General features: G+C 45.8%; 1 protein-coding gene across 1 annotated transcript in view; it reads right to left on the bottom strand.

The window, feature by feature from the left end:
- Positions 1-2,718: 2,718 nt before the first annotated feature.
- LOC140385165 (uncharacterized) overlaps positions 2,719-15,170 on the bottom strand; it is a 126,017-nt gene continuing 113,565 nt past the window's right edge. Inside the window, exons 19-22 of the mRNA XM_072467028.1 lie at positions 13,957-14,093; positions 11,631-11,791; positions 5,970-6,033; positions 2,719-4,451 (exon numbers count right to left, since the gene is read on the bottom strand). Of these exons, the coding sequence (XP_072323129.1) occupies position 4,451; positions 5,970-6,033; positions 11,631-11,791; positions 13,957-14,093 (363 nt within the window). The 3' untranslated portion in view covers positions 2,719-4,450. The remainder of the gene's footprint in view (positions 4,452-5,969; positions 6,034-11,630; positions 11,792-13,956; positions 14,094-15,170) is intronic.

Here is a 15,170-nt window from a genome sequence, read left to right on the forward strand (position 1 = left end):
AACTGGGTGTTGCAGTGGCTTCCTACTGTGTACACTGGGACCTGGGCTTGAACTTGACACAGAAAAACAGATTATTTGTAGGATCAGGAATGCCAGTGAACCTCTGGATCTGGAGCCTGGTCTAGTATTTGTACTATCATAAATAATTACCTTTCACGTATCCTTTCCTGTCTTTTGTCTTGCTTGGAGTTTTGTCTGTACAGTGCCATGGAGAAATGGGGTAACGTCATGTTACAATCAGACCAGCAGAAGCTGAGAGAATTGCAGAAGTAAAAGAATGATAAGGAAGAAGAGAGTGCCAAGGGGACATAGAGGGTTCAGAGAGATGGAACTGGCGCTATAGACCAGAGAATGGACATTGCCAGCTTGCCAGCATTATCCTGGCATTTCCAACAACTCAAGATTAATATCCAGCACACTACTGTGAGCATCCCAGGAGAAAAATCATAAACATCGCTGGTGCCAAACTTCTGCCAATTTGACTCACGCCATGAGATATCAAGAAACGGCTGAGCACATGGAATGCAACAAAGCCCAATACGTCCTAGTTGTAGCACTGAGGACTTGGGTTCTGGAACTGACCACTCCCCTGGCTGAGCTGCTCCAGTAAAGCTACATCTACCCGACAAAGAGGAAAATACATATGGTACGTCTGATTCAAAACAAGCAGGGCAAATCCAATTCAGCCAATTACAGCCCCAGCATTCTGCTCTCAATCATCAGCAAATTGATGGAAGGTATTGCCGACACTGCTACCAATGGCTACCTACCCTCAAATAGCCTACTCACTGATGCTTATTTGTGGCTCCAGTCCTCGTTTCAGCCTTGTTTCAAACAAGGATAAAAGAGCTGAATTCCGGAGGTAATGTCAGAGCAATTCTGTTAAATTCAAGGCTGTGTTTGACCAAATGCTGCATCAAGCAGCCCTAGTAAAATTGAAGACAATAGAAATCTGGGGGTTGGAGCTAAAACTCTCAGATGACTGGAATCATTTCCATCACAAAGAAAAGTGGTTATGGTTGCGGGAGGCCTATCTTCTCAGTTGTGGGGGGTGCTGCAGGTGTTCCTCAGGATGGTGTCTTAGGCCCAACCATCTTCTGCTGCCTCATTGGTGACATTCCCTCCATCAGAAAGTCAGAATTGGGAATGTTCACTGATAATTGCACAGTGTTCAATTCTGTTTACACCCCCTCAGATAATGAAGCAGTCCATGCAGTAAGACCTGGACAACATTTAGAGGCTTACAGGTGGCAAGTAACTTTCTCATTGCACCAGTGCCAGGCAATAACCATCTCCAACAGAAGCTAATCTAGCCATCTTCCCTTGACATTCAATGGCATTACTATAACTAAATCCCATACTATCAACATCCTGGATGTTACCATTGACCAGAAACTGAACTGGACCAGCCGTATAAATATTGTGACTACAAAAGCAGGTCAGAGGCTGGGAATACTGCGCCGAGTAAATCACCTCCTGACTCCCCAAAGCCTGTCCACCATCTACAGGGCACAAGTCAAGAGTGTGATGGAATACTCTCCACTTGCTCCACTTGCAACTCCAGCACTTAAGAAGCTCAACATCAGCCAAGACAAAGTCGGCCACTTAATTGGCATCCCATCCATCACCCTAAACATTCACTCCCTCCACCACCAATACATAGGGCGGGATTCTCTAAAAATGGGACTATGTCCCCACGCCGGTGGGAAAATGGGCACCAACGACTCCGGCGTCAACGGCCCCCAAAAGTGAGGCATTCTCACATTTCTAGGGGGCTATGTTGCCACCGGAGTCGTCCCCGCAGCTCCAGCCGGCGCCGAAGGGCCGGAGCGAGTTCGCGCATGCGCGGAACGGCCGGCGTGATCTCGCGCATGCGTGGGCGGGCCTGCGTAGAACGGCCGGCGTATTTCTGCGCATGCGCGGGGTTTCCCTACTCCGCACCGGCCCCCGGGCAATATGGCGGAGCCCTACAGGGGCCCGGCGCGGAGGAAAGAAGGCCCCCCCGGAACCAGCCCGCCCGCAGATCGGTAGGCCCCGATCGTGGGCCAGGCCGCGTGGGGGGCCCCCGGCGCAGGGTCAGAGAATCCCGGCCATAGTGTCAGCAATGAGTATCATCTACAAGATGCACTGCAGCAGCTCGCCAAAGTTCCTTTAACAGGAACTGCCAAACACCTATTTTCTGTTCCTATTCCAAGAGTGAGACGACTGAATTGAACTCAACCGCCTATGTGTCAGTCCAAAGCGAAGGACTTCCAGATCTCTGTCCCTATCACCTCTCGCCACGTGGCTTGTTGGAGTGCTGGTTTCTTCTAGGAAGATGCCTGGGTGGGACATCTTTTAACATGGGTATGCTGTTACTCACCAGCAGAGACATGGTCCTTGACAGAAGGTAGGCCCAGTTCCAGTGGCAAAGGAACCTCGACGACTGGGGACCTTCCTACTGCTGTAGCCATCATCCGCCATCGCAGTCGTTAATACCATACAAGTATCCTCTGCATGATCCGCCATTAAGACTTGTTTTGGATTGCGCTTTGTCTGGTTCCTCCCCTCTGAACTTACTGTCATGGGTAACCTTGCCAGGAACGTAAGGCTCCCAATTGCATTGCTCTCGGGATCAATGGAGCGTTCAAGCCTCTCCACCATGGCAGCCCAAGGAAAGGACTTTCCTTAATATGACTACAGCAAATCCGCTGTTTAAAGGTACTAACAAACTATAAATTCAAGGTGGAACAGACTTTATTAGTCAATAAATTAATTACATTTCGCACAATCTCTCATACAATAAAGTTGATTATAGAAATCACAAATGTAAATTAGCAAAATTTAAAGATAAGAAAAAAGTTTGGGAGGTTTCAAGTAACATTGTCTAAATCATCTCACAGCTTCTTACAAATAAACAAATTGCATTTACATAGTGCCTTCAACGTAGTACAATGTCCCAAGATGCCTTACAGGAGTGTAATCAAACCAAAATGTCACACTGTGCCATATAAGAAGATATTAGAACAGGTGACCAAAAGCTTGGTGGAAGAAGTAGGATTTAAGGAGCGCCTTAAAAGGAGGGAAAAGAGATTTTAAAAGGCAGAGATATTTTAGCATCTAGGCAGCTGAAGATACAGCCACCAATGCACTGATGAAAATTGGTGTGCAGAAGAGGCCAGCATATCTTATTTAAGTTAAGCATTTCGGTAATAATGATTTGCAATACCTAAAAGCCAACTCACTAGGGAAGGTAACTTTATCCTAATTTCGCAGCCACTTTCTGATAGATCATTTGATAATCGCAAGTTTGACAGTGAGGAGGCCACAAACAATGCAAATCAGTTGTGACTTTGTACACCTGCAGCTTTCATTTATCCTGAACATGGAATATACATCCCAAAGAAATATCCTTGGTTCCTACTGTTTTGGGACTTCCCTCTCCGTCAAAAACACATGTGTTGTGAGTTCTTCCCAATGCTCTTAACCATAACAGGACTAACGTCAAACTATCCTTCAGAAGTAATTACATGACAGGGCTATAAACAATCTTTATTTTATAGACAAAGTAATCATCAAGTTGATGAAACCCGAGGTTAGCAACCGAAGGGCACCAGTGAGATTATTCTTTTGCCTTCCTGATATGAAACCCAGGGATGTTCCACTGAAGGAGATACCTTGGAACTTAATGTTGACTCACGCCGTGAACTTAATGGGACTTGTTGTCAGATATTATACAATTCTCAAAATCCCACACCAAGTGCTACTAACGGACAATACACAAAAGGCAGACATTCCGTTGTGCGTACTTTTCCCTGAGGAAGTGTGATTGGTTAGCAACATTTTTCGGACACTTCTGTAGCAAGGCTCCTTCTTGGAAAATCATCAAATGCATGGGACTCTGAGTAATAGGAATTTTAATTTCAACAAAACACAGCCTGGCACACTTAGTTCCCACTCTCACCCAAGTGCCGCCCACTGCACTCAACGGGTGGAATCAATGGCAACAAATATTGGGAGGGATGTAAAATGGCTTGGTGATTCAATATTATCTGCTTTAGATTAACACATCAAGCCAAAGTTATCGCCAACCTCTTTGGAAGCTGCAATTCTCTTGCAAAAATACGACTAATTATTTTGGTATAATGTCCATAGCTTTGGCATAGTCCATAGCTTAAACTAGATTAAAGTCATGCACCTAAAATTGTTTAGAAACGTTAGAAGGTAACGATGAAAGCTTAATGTAGTAAGTTATGATGCTGTAATTAGTATATATTTATAATTAACCTTTTATCCCTGAATACACTGATGTCAACATTTGAATCCATCCATCAGAAATAAAATGTTTCTCTATAAAATGTCTCTAATTGTGTTGACATTTCTGCAGCAGCATTTTTTCTCCAGACCTCTTGTTCAGTTTACACTTTGAATCCTCGCCTTGACGAATTAATTGCGTACATGCCAAGGGATTTCTAGGGAAAAGAGAAAGATGCAGTCAATCACACAAAAATGGAGTGTTACTTTCGGTGATATATGGCGATGCATTGAACTGTTCAAAGAGACAAGTAAGCATAAAATAAGATCAGGTATAAATTATAATTTGATTACCTTACAGACAGTGCATGACTGATAATGGATTAAATATTGGATAGGTGGATTGGCCACTCTAAATTGCCCCTTAATTGGAATAAAAGAATTGGGTACTGTAAATTTTTTTTAAATGGATTAAATATTATCTCCTCTTGCAGTGTGGTTTATACATTCTGCAGCACACTCACCAGTAATGAAATCTGCACAAGCAGTTAACCGTATTAAAGGGTATATATATTTATAATATTAAACATTATTTTGGATATAGATAGATAAATAGATGTATAGTTTTTGGTCATTGTATAGTATTTGAGGTTCCTCGCAGTGACGATCTTACCAGAGGTCAGGATATTTTGTTTACAATGTGTTGACAGGTTCAGCACTTTTTCCTTGATGCAGGGAAGTTTGGATTGTGTGATGAATTAGATACTTTACTGGGTGAGTAAAAGGTTTGGGATCTGTGCAGCTACACAAGGTGTTTCTGTGGACAGAAGGAGGCAGGCTTCTCTTTGGTGAACCAATGGCCCTCTCATTTGAATGAGGTCAGCTGGTTTAATGGTGGGGTGGGGTTTGCAGTAATAGGACTCGCACCTTGTATCGTTTCCCCTGTTCTACCTGCAGCCTGTGAATTATTCATTTGGACTGTCAAATGTCCCATAGTTGCTTTGTCTATGTATGTTGTGTGAGTCTCATGCTGCATCACATAAGTGGATATACTCTATTGCCACTGAAAGCACTAATGAGGCAACTGATTGGTTATGGGTATCCCTCTGTCAGAAGCAGGCCATGTAGACCCAGGTGGGATCTAGAGGATATTTAAAACCATCAAAGAGTTTCCAGACCGCCATCCAAAAGGAATGAAGGAGGTAATATAACTAGAATGGATGCAGTAGAGCATCTGTTTGCCTGCAGTCCTTCCAGTTTTCAGCTGTCATACTGGATAGAATGTGAGCAAACATTGCAATCTCATTGCTGCCTCACAGCGCCAGGGACCCGGGTTCAATGCCAGCCTTGGGTGACTTCCTGTGTAAAGTTTGCACTTTCTCCCAGTGTCTGCGTGGGTTCCCTCTGGCTGCTCTAGTTTCCTCCCATAGTCCAAAGATGTGCAGGTTAGGTGGATTGGCCATGCTAAAATTGCCCTAAGTGTCCATGGATGTGTAGATAAGATGGAGTTACGAGGATAGGGCGGAAGAGTGGGCCTAAATTGGATGCTCTTTCGGAGTGTCGAGTGCTGACCTGATGGGACAAATGGCCTCCTTCTGCACTGTCGGAATTGTATGGATGCAGATAGGAGGGAAAGAGATTGTAATTTTGAGCTGGAATCTGGAGAGTTAGCAGTCAATAAAAATACATTCTAAGGAACACGGAACAATGCAAAACACCAAATAAACACTGGTTACCATTGGGCAGTGCGACCCTGTGTATCCCCATGTGGCTCATGTGATGAATGGGTCCCACTGGTACCTAAAAGATGATTTTGAAGAGAGAAAGGATAAAAAGTAATTTTTATTGTTGGAGAGCATAAACAAACTGATTTGTGGTTTGCTGGAAATAGTGTTGACCGTATTCTTAGATATATAAAGTACTCAATATTCTTTTTCGGTGCAGCACATTGATTCATATTGGATTAATAAAATAGGTACAAGACAATTTATTGTGCCTCCTAACATCACAATGTAATAAGACTTGGGATTTTAATTTATTGCCACGCTTGCCTGGAATTCCTGCAGGGTTTCCTCCAACTGCACACCCTAAAGTTGGTGGAAACTGGGAGAAACTGCATTCATGGTCAATTGTGCTACTTCTCCTGGATTCCTGTTAAGAACTTAGTGGGAGATGGGGAGAACCCTCAAGGAAATTGCAGGAACATCTTAGGGTGGGATTCTGTCTGCCCGATGGGGATCTCACCCATTGGTCGGAAAACAGACAGGGAATTCCCTCTAAATTCCATGGGGATGCCCGATGGAATCAAGTATTCTTCAGGCAATTAAGTGGCCACCAGTGAGCCTTCTTGTGTTTGCTGGTGGAACCCCCACCCACCATGAGCTGCTGGCCAATCAGTGGGCAGGCAGTGCCTCAGGCTGCCAGTGCTGGCAGGGGCGATGATAACTGGTGACAATACATCCCACCAGAGGCCTAGGATTATTGTTGGACCCCAATCAAAGGTAAGCTCATGAATAATGGGCACCAATTGGCTCATCAATGAGCCTTAGTGACATCCTTCCACAGGCAGCCAGGAATCCCTTCACCCTTCTGCCAATTAATCCTGCTAATGTTACAATGAGAAATTAGAAGTAGCCAATAGAATATCCAGACTGATACATTTGTTCAGTGAATAAACAGAGAGGGAGGTAAACGTATGCAATGAACTGTCAGTCAATAAATTCAGAGCAACGTGTGTATGGAAAGCTGTTTCTGAATGGAAAGATAACAACCTGAGTAATGAAAGCTGCCATTGAATAGCGCAAGACAACAATATGTGTATGAGCTATTGGTGCATGAGCAAAGCAATAACAATGTCTCATAATTTTCTGTGGTGTCATAATTGCTGGTCATTGCAGAAGGACAACAGGTCCCTGGGGATTTGCGTTGTAAACAGGAAGCTCGCCAGTGCAAAGGAGCAAACTCCAAAATACTGTAGCAGCAGAATATTGAATGAGGTCTTTAATAGGGCAGAAGCACCCTAAATATTTGAATCCAAGATCCTCTGGAAGCCTCAGCAAGGGCCAGGACTTTTAACTAATATCCCATTAAGGATAAACTGGCGGAAGACCACAAGAAGGTCCTCCTCCTCCATGAGGACATTTCAGTGCCGTTCCATCCATTTCTCACAACTTTCCCGACAGTGCAGTAAAATTTTTACTATCCGTCAGACTGCGGCAATGGGTGGTACTGGTTAATCAAAAACACTGATTAATGGGGAGTTACATAAAACAGGACACAAAACAAGGTGCTGCTCTGTCCTTGAGGGGTTGAGGAGAGTGGGGAAGAGGCTGGGCAGTCAAGGGCCCCATAATTTTGTGTGTACCATTTCTGCCATTATATATTCCTGAGTCCACATTTGTAACTAAAACTGGCGACATGAACTTGTCACACTGTAGTTACATCTCCCTGACCAGAGGAATTGCAGCAAAATCCCACTGGCAGAAGGGTGTGAATGCGGGAGGAGAAAGGCTGCTTCTATTATAAATACAGACAAAGGAATGTCATGAAAGTATAAAAATAAGGACGGGAAGTTTGACCTTGAAACAGAGACTGACTCATGTCTACACAGCTGCTCACACCACTCTGTAACCATACTTCATCGTTACACCTCGTGTGCAACACCTCAGATGTTGACTGGTATGTTTTGTAAATTTTAAACCTTTTCTCACAGCTCCAAAAGGGACAAAATGAGTATTTCAAGAAAGCTGAGGGGAAAAATAGCCGATGGTCAAAGGTAACAAAAAGACAGGCTTAAAAACAAGCTCTTAGCCAGCCGTGTTTTGACTTTCAGTCAATGGGCACCCCAATTAATTTCTTCTTTTTCTCTGGCCAGCAGCTCATGACCATTGATCTTCAGCATGGACCCAGGAACACAAGAACACAATAAATAGCAGCAGGAGTAGACCAACATGGCCCACCGAGCCTGATCATTACTATCGTGACTGAACGTGGGCTTCAAATTCCACTTTCCTGCCTGCTCCCCATATCGCTCAATTCCCCGAGAGACCAAAAATCCATGGGCGGGATTCTCCGACCCCGCGCTGGGTCGGAGAATCGCCGGGGGTGGGGGGGTGCGATTAACGCGACGCCGGCCCAACGCCAGTTCGCTGATTCTCCAGTCACCAGAGAATCGGCGCCATTAGTGCCGGCGCAGCACCGCAGAGCAGCCCCCCCGGCGATTCTCCGCCCGCAATGGGCCAAGTGCCTGCCGTTTTAGTCAAAGTCCTGCCAGCACCGTTCTCATATGGTCCTACCCGTTGGGTCCTCGGCGTTCATGTTGCGGGGGGGTGGCCTGTTTGGGGGGGGGGGGGATCCGACTCCGGTGGGGGACTCCACGGTGGCCTGGCCCACGATCAGAGCCCACCGATCGGTGGGGGGGCTTATCCTGGTGGGAGCCTATGTCCCTCCGCGCCGGGCCCCTGTAGCTCTCCGCCATGTTGCGTCGGAGCCGGCGCAGAGAAGGCAACCCATTCGCATGCGCGAATTCGCGCCGGCAGTAGAGCGCATGCGCGGATTCACGGCACCCGTTCTGACGCCGGTATCGGCAGCTGGAGCAGCGTGAGGCTCTCCAGTGCCCTGCTGGCCCCCTGTGCGGCACAGGATCCCTGCTCCTAGGGGCTTGTGACGCCGGCGTGAAATGCTCCGGCGCCAACACTTAGCCCCAGGATCAGAGAATTCCGCTCAGGGGATTCTCCGGCCGCGTTGTCCCTCGTGACCGGAAATTCCCGCCCGAGGTCAATGGACCGTTATGTGGTCCGCGTGCCGCCCGTGGCAATCTTGCAGTGGGCAGGGCAGAAGAATTCAGCCCAATCTCTCAGCCTCTATCATCCCTATCAAGCCCCTTCAGGAATATAGGAAGGCTAGGCCATCAAGCCCCTCAAAACTGTTCCACCATTCAATTAGATCATCAATATGTGACCTAACTCCACATATCCCCCTCTGCACTAGCAAAAAGCCATCAAGCTCAGTTGTAAAACGAACAAATTATCTCGTGTTAATTGTCATTTACAGAGAATTGTTCCAAACTTCCAAACTTTCAGTACTTAACGCTCTGGCTCTACATTTGTGACTGCGCTCCTAGTTCTGTATTCCACAACTGGAGGAAATGGTTTCTCCCATCTGTTCCCTTAATATCTTGAAATTTACTTCATCATTCACCAAATATATGGAACATCCTGATGTCAAAATCTACTATGACACCTACTGGTATTAAAATTGATGCACAAAATTCTCCCAATAACCCCATAGTATTTTTATGAGAATACATTGGGCGCGATTTAACGGAAATTAAACAGAATCCCGCGTCGAGCACATTTAGCCGGGTGTTTCACACGCTTGCAACGCCGAGAAAGACGCCGCTATCTAACGGGAATCTGTTTTATTTCTGAGCCTCAGCGGGGAATGCCCCACCGAGGCTGCACTTAGTCCCATTTCCTGCACTGAGGAGCTCCAGTGCAAGAAGATGTCGGGGCACCAGTTTGAGACCCCCCAATGCGAACCCCAGATCCCCACTGCCCCAACTCACCGAAAAGGGGGTCATCGGGCTCCCCCACATGCCACCTAATAAGGGCAGTGCACCCCTGGGCATGATACCTGGCACAAGCAAAATGTCACCCAGGCACCTTGGCACTGCCAGCCTGGTAGGACCCCTGCCAGCCTGGCAATGCCAGGATGCTCAGGTGGCACTGTCAGGGTGCCCAAATGGCATCAGGGGTGCCAGGGTACCACCCTGCCCAGAGCCAGGGACCACCTCCTTGCAGATCCCGCCCAAGTGTCGGTACGCCTTGTCCCCTGGCTGCTTAGTGAAGCACTTCAATATGCAGATTAACCAGATCTGCATCCTGCCCACTGTGGTCGGGATCCAGAATGCAACATTTTGTGAGATCCCGTTAGATCTCACGAGGCGTGGCGGGCCAGGTAGATCCTGAGAGGCCCATCGCGAGATTTACCGGCTGCATCGCACCCTTGTTCGGGAGCGTGCGGCCTTTCGATTTCGCCCATTATGTGCGTTCTATCTGTCATCCACAATTTGATCATTGTGTTTGTCTTTTGAGTTTCTTTTCTTCATGCTCACTAGGTTTTTCTCCTTGTGAATTTGTTATTTCCTACTTGTTGCATTAATTTACCGTAACATGGAAATCTTTCCACCTAACGTTAATTTTCTCTCAATTATATTTAATTTTCTCACAATTATATTTCATCAAAAGCAATTTTGACACAACTGCCTTGGCTGGTCATCACCTGGCCACGATGTTCCCCTAAAAATGTGTTTTATATTGCTGACATTGAAAAATAGCAAAAACAGGTAAACAAAATGAAGGTGTGCACAAATCCACCGCCAGGAAAATAATAATTTTCAGGAGCTATCCTATGGTTTTGACTCCTCCAAACAACCTGAAGCGGCACCAATATACAAATGTGCTGGAATCAATGCCCAACCATCCGACTCCAGATTTTACTTAATTTTAGTTTGACAATGCCACAACAGGGAAGAGTGAGTGAGAGGCACACACACGCATACACGTATAGATGCGCAGAAGGTGCAAGGGAAAAGTAGAATGACTCAGAGAATTGGAGAGTGAGGAAGACTCCATTGAAGAGTGGAAAGAAAACCCGATGAGAGGAAAATACCTAGTCGAAAGAGCTGGAAAGGGAACAGGAAGAGCCAGTAGGTGTGTAGAAGAGGGAGATAAATTCTGATGATGGTGAAAACTTTTTTGATGCAGGTAACTATTATGGATATCTTGAAGCTCCCTCTTAGTTCAAATAATACCATCCAAAGCCCAAATAAGGTGATGCAAAAGCAAAATACTGCTCACGCTGGAAACCCAAAATGAAAATAAACAAGATATGGAAACACTCATCAGGTCCATCAGCATCTCTGATGAGAGAAACAAAATTAATGAACTGGTGAAAGGTCATCAGCCTTAAATGTTAATTCTGTTTCTCTCTTCACGGATTCTGCCTGAACTGTTGAGTGCTTCCAAATAAGCTTATGCTTGTAATCACTTCAGAAGTCCCGCTATTCACCCTAGGATGTCGCTTTGGCTTAGTCAGCTGGTTCATGATGAAGAGCAAGACCAGCAATGCAGGTTCAATTCTTGTACCGGCTGAGGTTATTCATGAAGGCCCTGCCTTCTCAGCCTTGCCCCTTCACCTGAGGTGTGGTGGCCCTCAAGTTAAGTCACCACAAGTCAGCCCCCCCTCTCAAAGGTGATAAACAACCTACGGTCATCTGGGACTATGGCAACTTTATTCACCATAAAATTATTTAAACTCTCTTATGTTTGGTATTCATAATAAATGAACAGCATCTTTTTTGCAGATGGCTTTCTATAATAGTATTCATTTATTACCAGCTCCAATGTGCCTGAGAATTTCATTAATCAAATCTTGTGTTCTCTGCATTTCGCTGGTGAGTTTTGACGTAGTATTTTCCTGCTGCTCGTGAAGGGCTGAAACCTTCAACTGCAGGTTCGAAATCTCTTCGTGTATTGCAATATTTAGCGTTGTACCTCTGAAAAAGAAAATAAACATTATGGCTTTCTTTAAATTACAGCGCTTCAGTCAACAGCAACCCTGTCTTTTGTGAATGCCTTACAAAATAACTGAGGCATTGTATGTCAATGAGATAATCAAAAGTTAATGAGAAGGTACAAAGTAAGTAAAATGGTGTATAAGTAATTGAATTAGTGTAAAGTAAATGAGGTGGTGGAATATAGATGAAGATGCAACTTAAATAAAGTGTTGCAATTTAAATGAGGCACTGCATTGTTAATACAGTAATGGAATGTGAATTAGTTTGTGTAACGGTAATGAAGCAATATACTGTTAATGGGGTGACGTCATGTAAATGAGGAATGAAGCATCTTAGTGTGAAGAGGCAGTTTAATGTAAATGAGTTCCTGCTGCAATGTGGATATGCAGGAAAACACTAAAAGAGCGGTATTCAATACTTCCCCTACAACATGATGCACACAGAGCTTCTGGCTTGTTGAATACCTCCTGTCTCTAAAGGCCATCCAGCTTGTTCTCCAGCCACTGATTTGCACAGATCTTCCCACAAATCAGAAACAATGGCCTTGATATTAAACTTCCCCCAATGCCTGGGGAGAGCGATGGGGTTGGGATGCATAGAACTGGCTTTTACAGGTCATAACTACAGGGAGTATGTCCCCCAACTTGTCGCAAAAGCACCCCGCATATATTAGGTTGCCCAATTATCCTGCCAAAGAGAGGCGGGGAACCTACTTAACATATTTAAATTGGGCACTCAAGGGGCAGCACGGTGGCGCAGTGGTTAGCACTGCTGCCTGACGATGCCGAGGACCCGGGTTCGATCCCGGCCCGGGTCACTGTCCATGTGGAGTTTGCACATTCTCCCCATGTCTGTGTGGGTCACAGCCCCACAACCCAAAGATGTGCAGGGTAGGTGGATTAGCCGCGCTAAATTGCCCCTTAATTGGAAAAACTTTTTTAAATTAAAAAATAAATTGGGCACTCACACAATTGGAAGCCCAAATTAAAATTCCCTGCTGCCATGTGGGTTTCCCTGGGGTCTGGAAACCTGGCAGTGAAAGGGAGGCAGGGACTGCTAGCTCTATAAAGATCAGGGGCGGGATTTTCCATCCCGCCAGACCCGGTTTCTGGCACGGTGCATCCCCGCCGGCAGCCGGCCAATGGTGCCACTCCCATTCCTTCAGGAAATCCGCGGGCGTGAGTGTGCTGCCGGCGAAGCGAAGGATCTCGCCCCAGTTGTATGTGTTTTACAGCACTTCATGTGGGGCAGGAGTGCTCCCCAACTAGGCCTCTTGAGGGAGTCTTTAGCCTCCCCACTGCCAATCGTGGCTCCTCTGTCCCATCTGCCGACTGCGTCCATTGCCCTGCTTTCCAGCTCCGATTATAGAATTGGATCCCAGAGAAAAAAGGTACCTTGTAGAATCTTTTGCATTCAATCCAATTTTATGGGCAGAAACAACAACTTGTATTTAAATAGCACCTTTAACCTAGAAATGAATCCCAAAGCACTTCAGAGGAATCCTATCAGCAAAATTTGACAATGAGCCATATAAAGGGGTATTACAACAGGCAACAAAAAACTGGATCAAAGAGGTAGGTTTTAAAGAGCACCTTAAAGGCCAAGAGCGAGATAGAGAAGCAGAGATGTATAGGGAGAGAATATCAGGGTGCAGTATCTCAGCAACTGGTCACCAATTGTCAAGTCGTTAAATGCTCAAGAAGCCATTATTGGAGGCACACAGATAATAGTTTACAACCCTCAGCTGATGTGAAAAGAAATACTTATGCGCATAATTCTGTCGAGGTGAGCCTCACCCGTCACAGTTATGTTTCCAGGTGGATCCTGCAAGAATCTAAATGTGTACCCTGATGTAGGTGTTAAATGTCTTCTGATGTTAACAGTCATAGCAGAGAGTGGGGACGCCCAAAAGATCACAACAGAAAAATGGAGATGCCTGCAACTCTTTTCAAATAAAACTAAACATTAAAAGCTGTCCTAATCATGCAATTATTAGTTGAGAGCCTGTACGGATTAACCACAACCTGATGGCTGCTGGACAATAATATTTGATGTCAAATGCAAAACGGCAAACATGAACTCAACAACTGTGTGGTAATGTGAGCAATAGAAGAGAGACTGAAAATATAAGACCAGCTACTTACTCTTCCGAATCTTCATCTTGACTTTGGCTGCGGCTGTTACCCCAAGACCTGAAAGGTTTGCCTCTCGGACTCTGTTGATAATCAGCCTTCTCCCATTGTTCCCTTTGTAATAACTTTGTGAGATTATCTATATCTTCCTGAGCAGGGACACATTTCAGAGTTTGAGGTTAAAATGAAATAAATTTCTCGCTATTGATAATAGTGAGTACGTAACCTCAGATAAGTTCTGTTTTACTTAGGAAGCAAGCATTGAGAACATTGACTGGTGCAATGGATTAGACAGTCCTTTCTTCTTAACTACCCCTCTCAGAGAACAGAGACGAGCTAAATAGTTTAGGAAACAGAATTGGTTCTCTTCTCAGGTTGGAATGAAGAACAATAGGTGGATATCGTGGTATTTGTAAAGGATACACTTGCAGACCATGAAGGTACAAACAAACAAGAGCTTTATTGGAAAGGAGTTTACACGACATGCAATTAGGACAGACTGCCTGTTTCCCCGCGCAAACGGCCATGACATCATCAATGTGTCTCGTGATCGGACTCTAAGGGCGAGATCGACCAGTCTGAAAAGCAATGCGGCATGGCCGTAGATGCCGGGAGATCCCTCTTCCGGGATCTGCCTGGCTTGCTATGCCTCGCGAGATCTAATGTGATCTTGTGAGACGCACAATGTGAATTCCGCCCATTGTGGGCAAGATCACGTTCTCTTAAATCTGCAGATTAGAGTGAAACAGCTTGTGTCGCTCAAATATGTATTCCCCAGAACTAACCAAGGTGTGGGATCTAACCCCCTTGCCTTGGAGACCTTGTGCGAGCATCGTTCAGTGCTGGTCTTCACAAATGGGGACCAGATGGAACGGCACCCGTGGGGGGTCTTCCATGGGATCAGGGACCCCCAAATGCTTGCCCTCTGGGCAGGGTGGACCCTGGCACTGTTGGTGCCACTTGGACACCCTGACACTGCCAGCCTGACCAGCGTGGAACTGCCAGCTGGCAGGGGCACTGCCAGGGTGCCAGGCTGCTGGTGACAAGGTGGCATTTTGCATGTGATGGGGATTGGGCCCAGGGGGCCCTGCATGGGTGCGGTGTGGGACTGAGGACCCCCTTATAGGTGTGTTGGGGCATGGGGTCGAGTCACGTCGAAGGGTCAGTGAAACACAATGGATGCGATCTTACATCCGTGTTGCGGCGGGCATGAATCCATGTGAGCC

This window comes from Scyliorhinus torazame, chromosome 11, assembly GCF_047496885.1.
Source record: "Scyliorhinus torazame isolate Kashiwa2021f chromosome 11, sScyTor2.1, whole genome shotgun sequence".
NCBI lineage: Eukaryota > Metazoa > Chordata > Chondrichthyes > Carcharhiniformes > Scyliorhinidae > Scyliorhinus > Scyliorhinus torazame.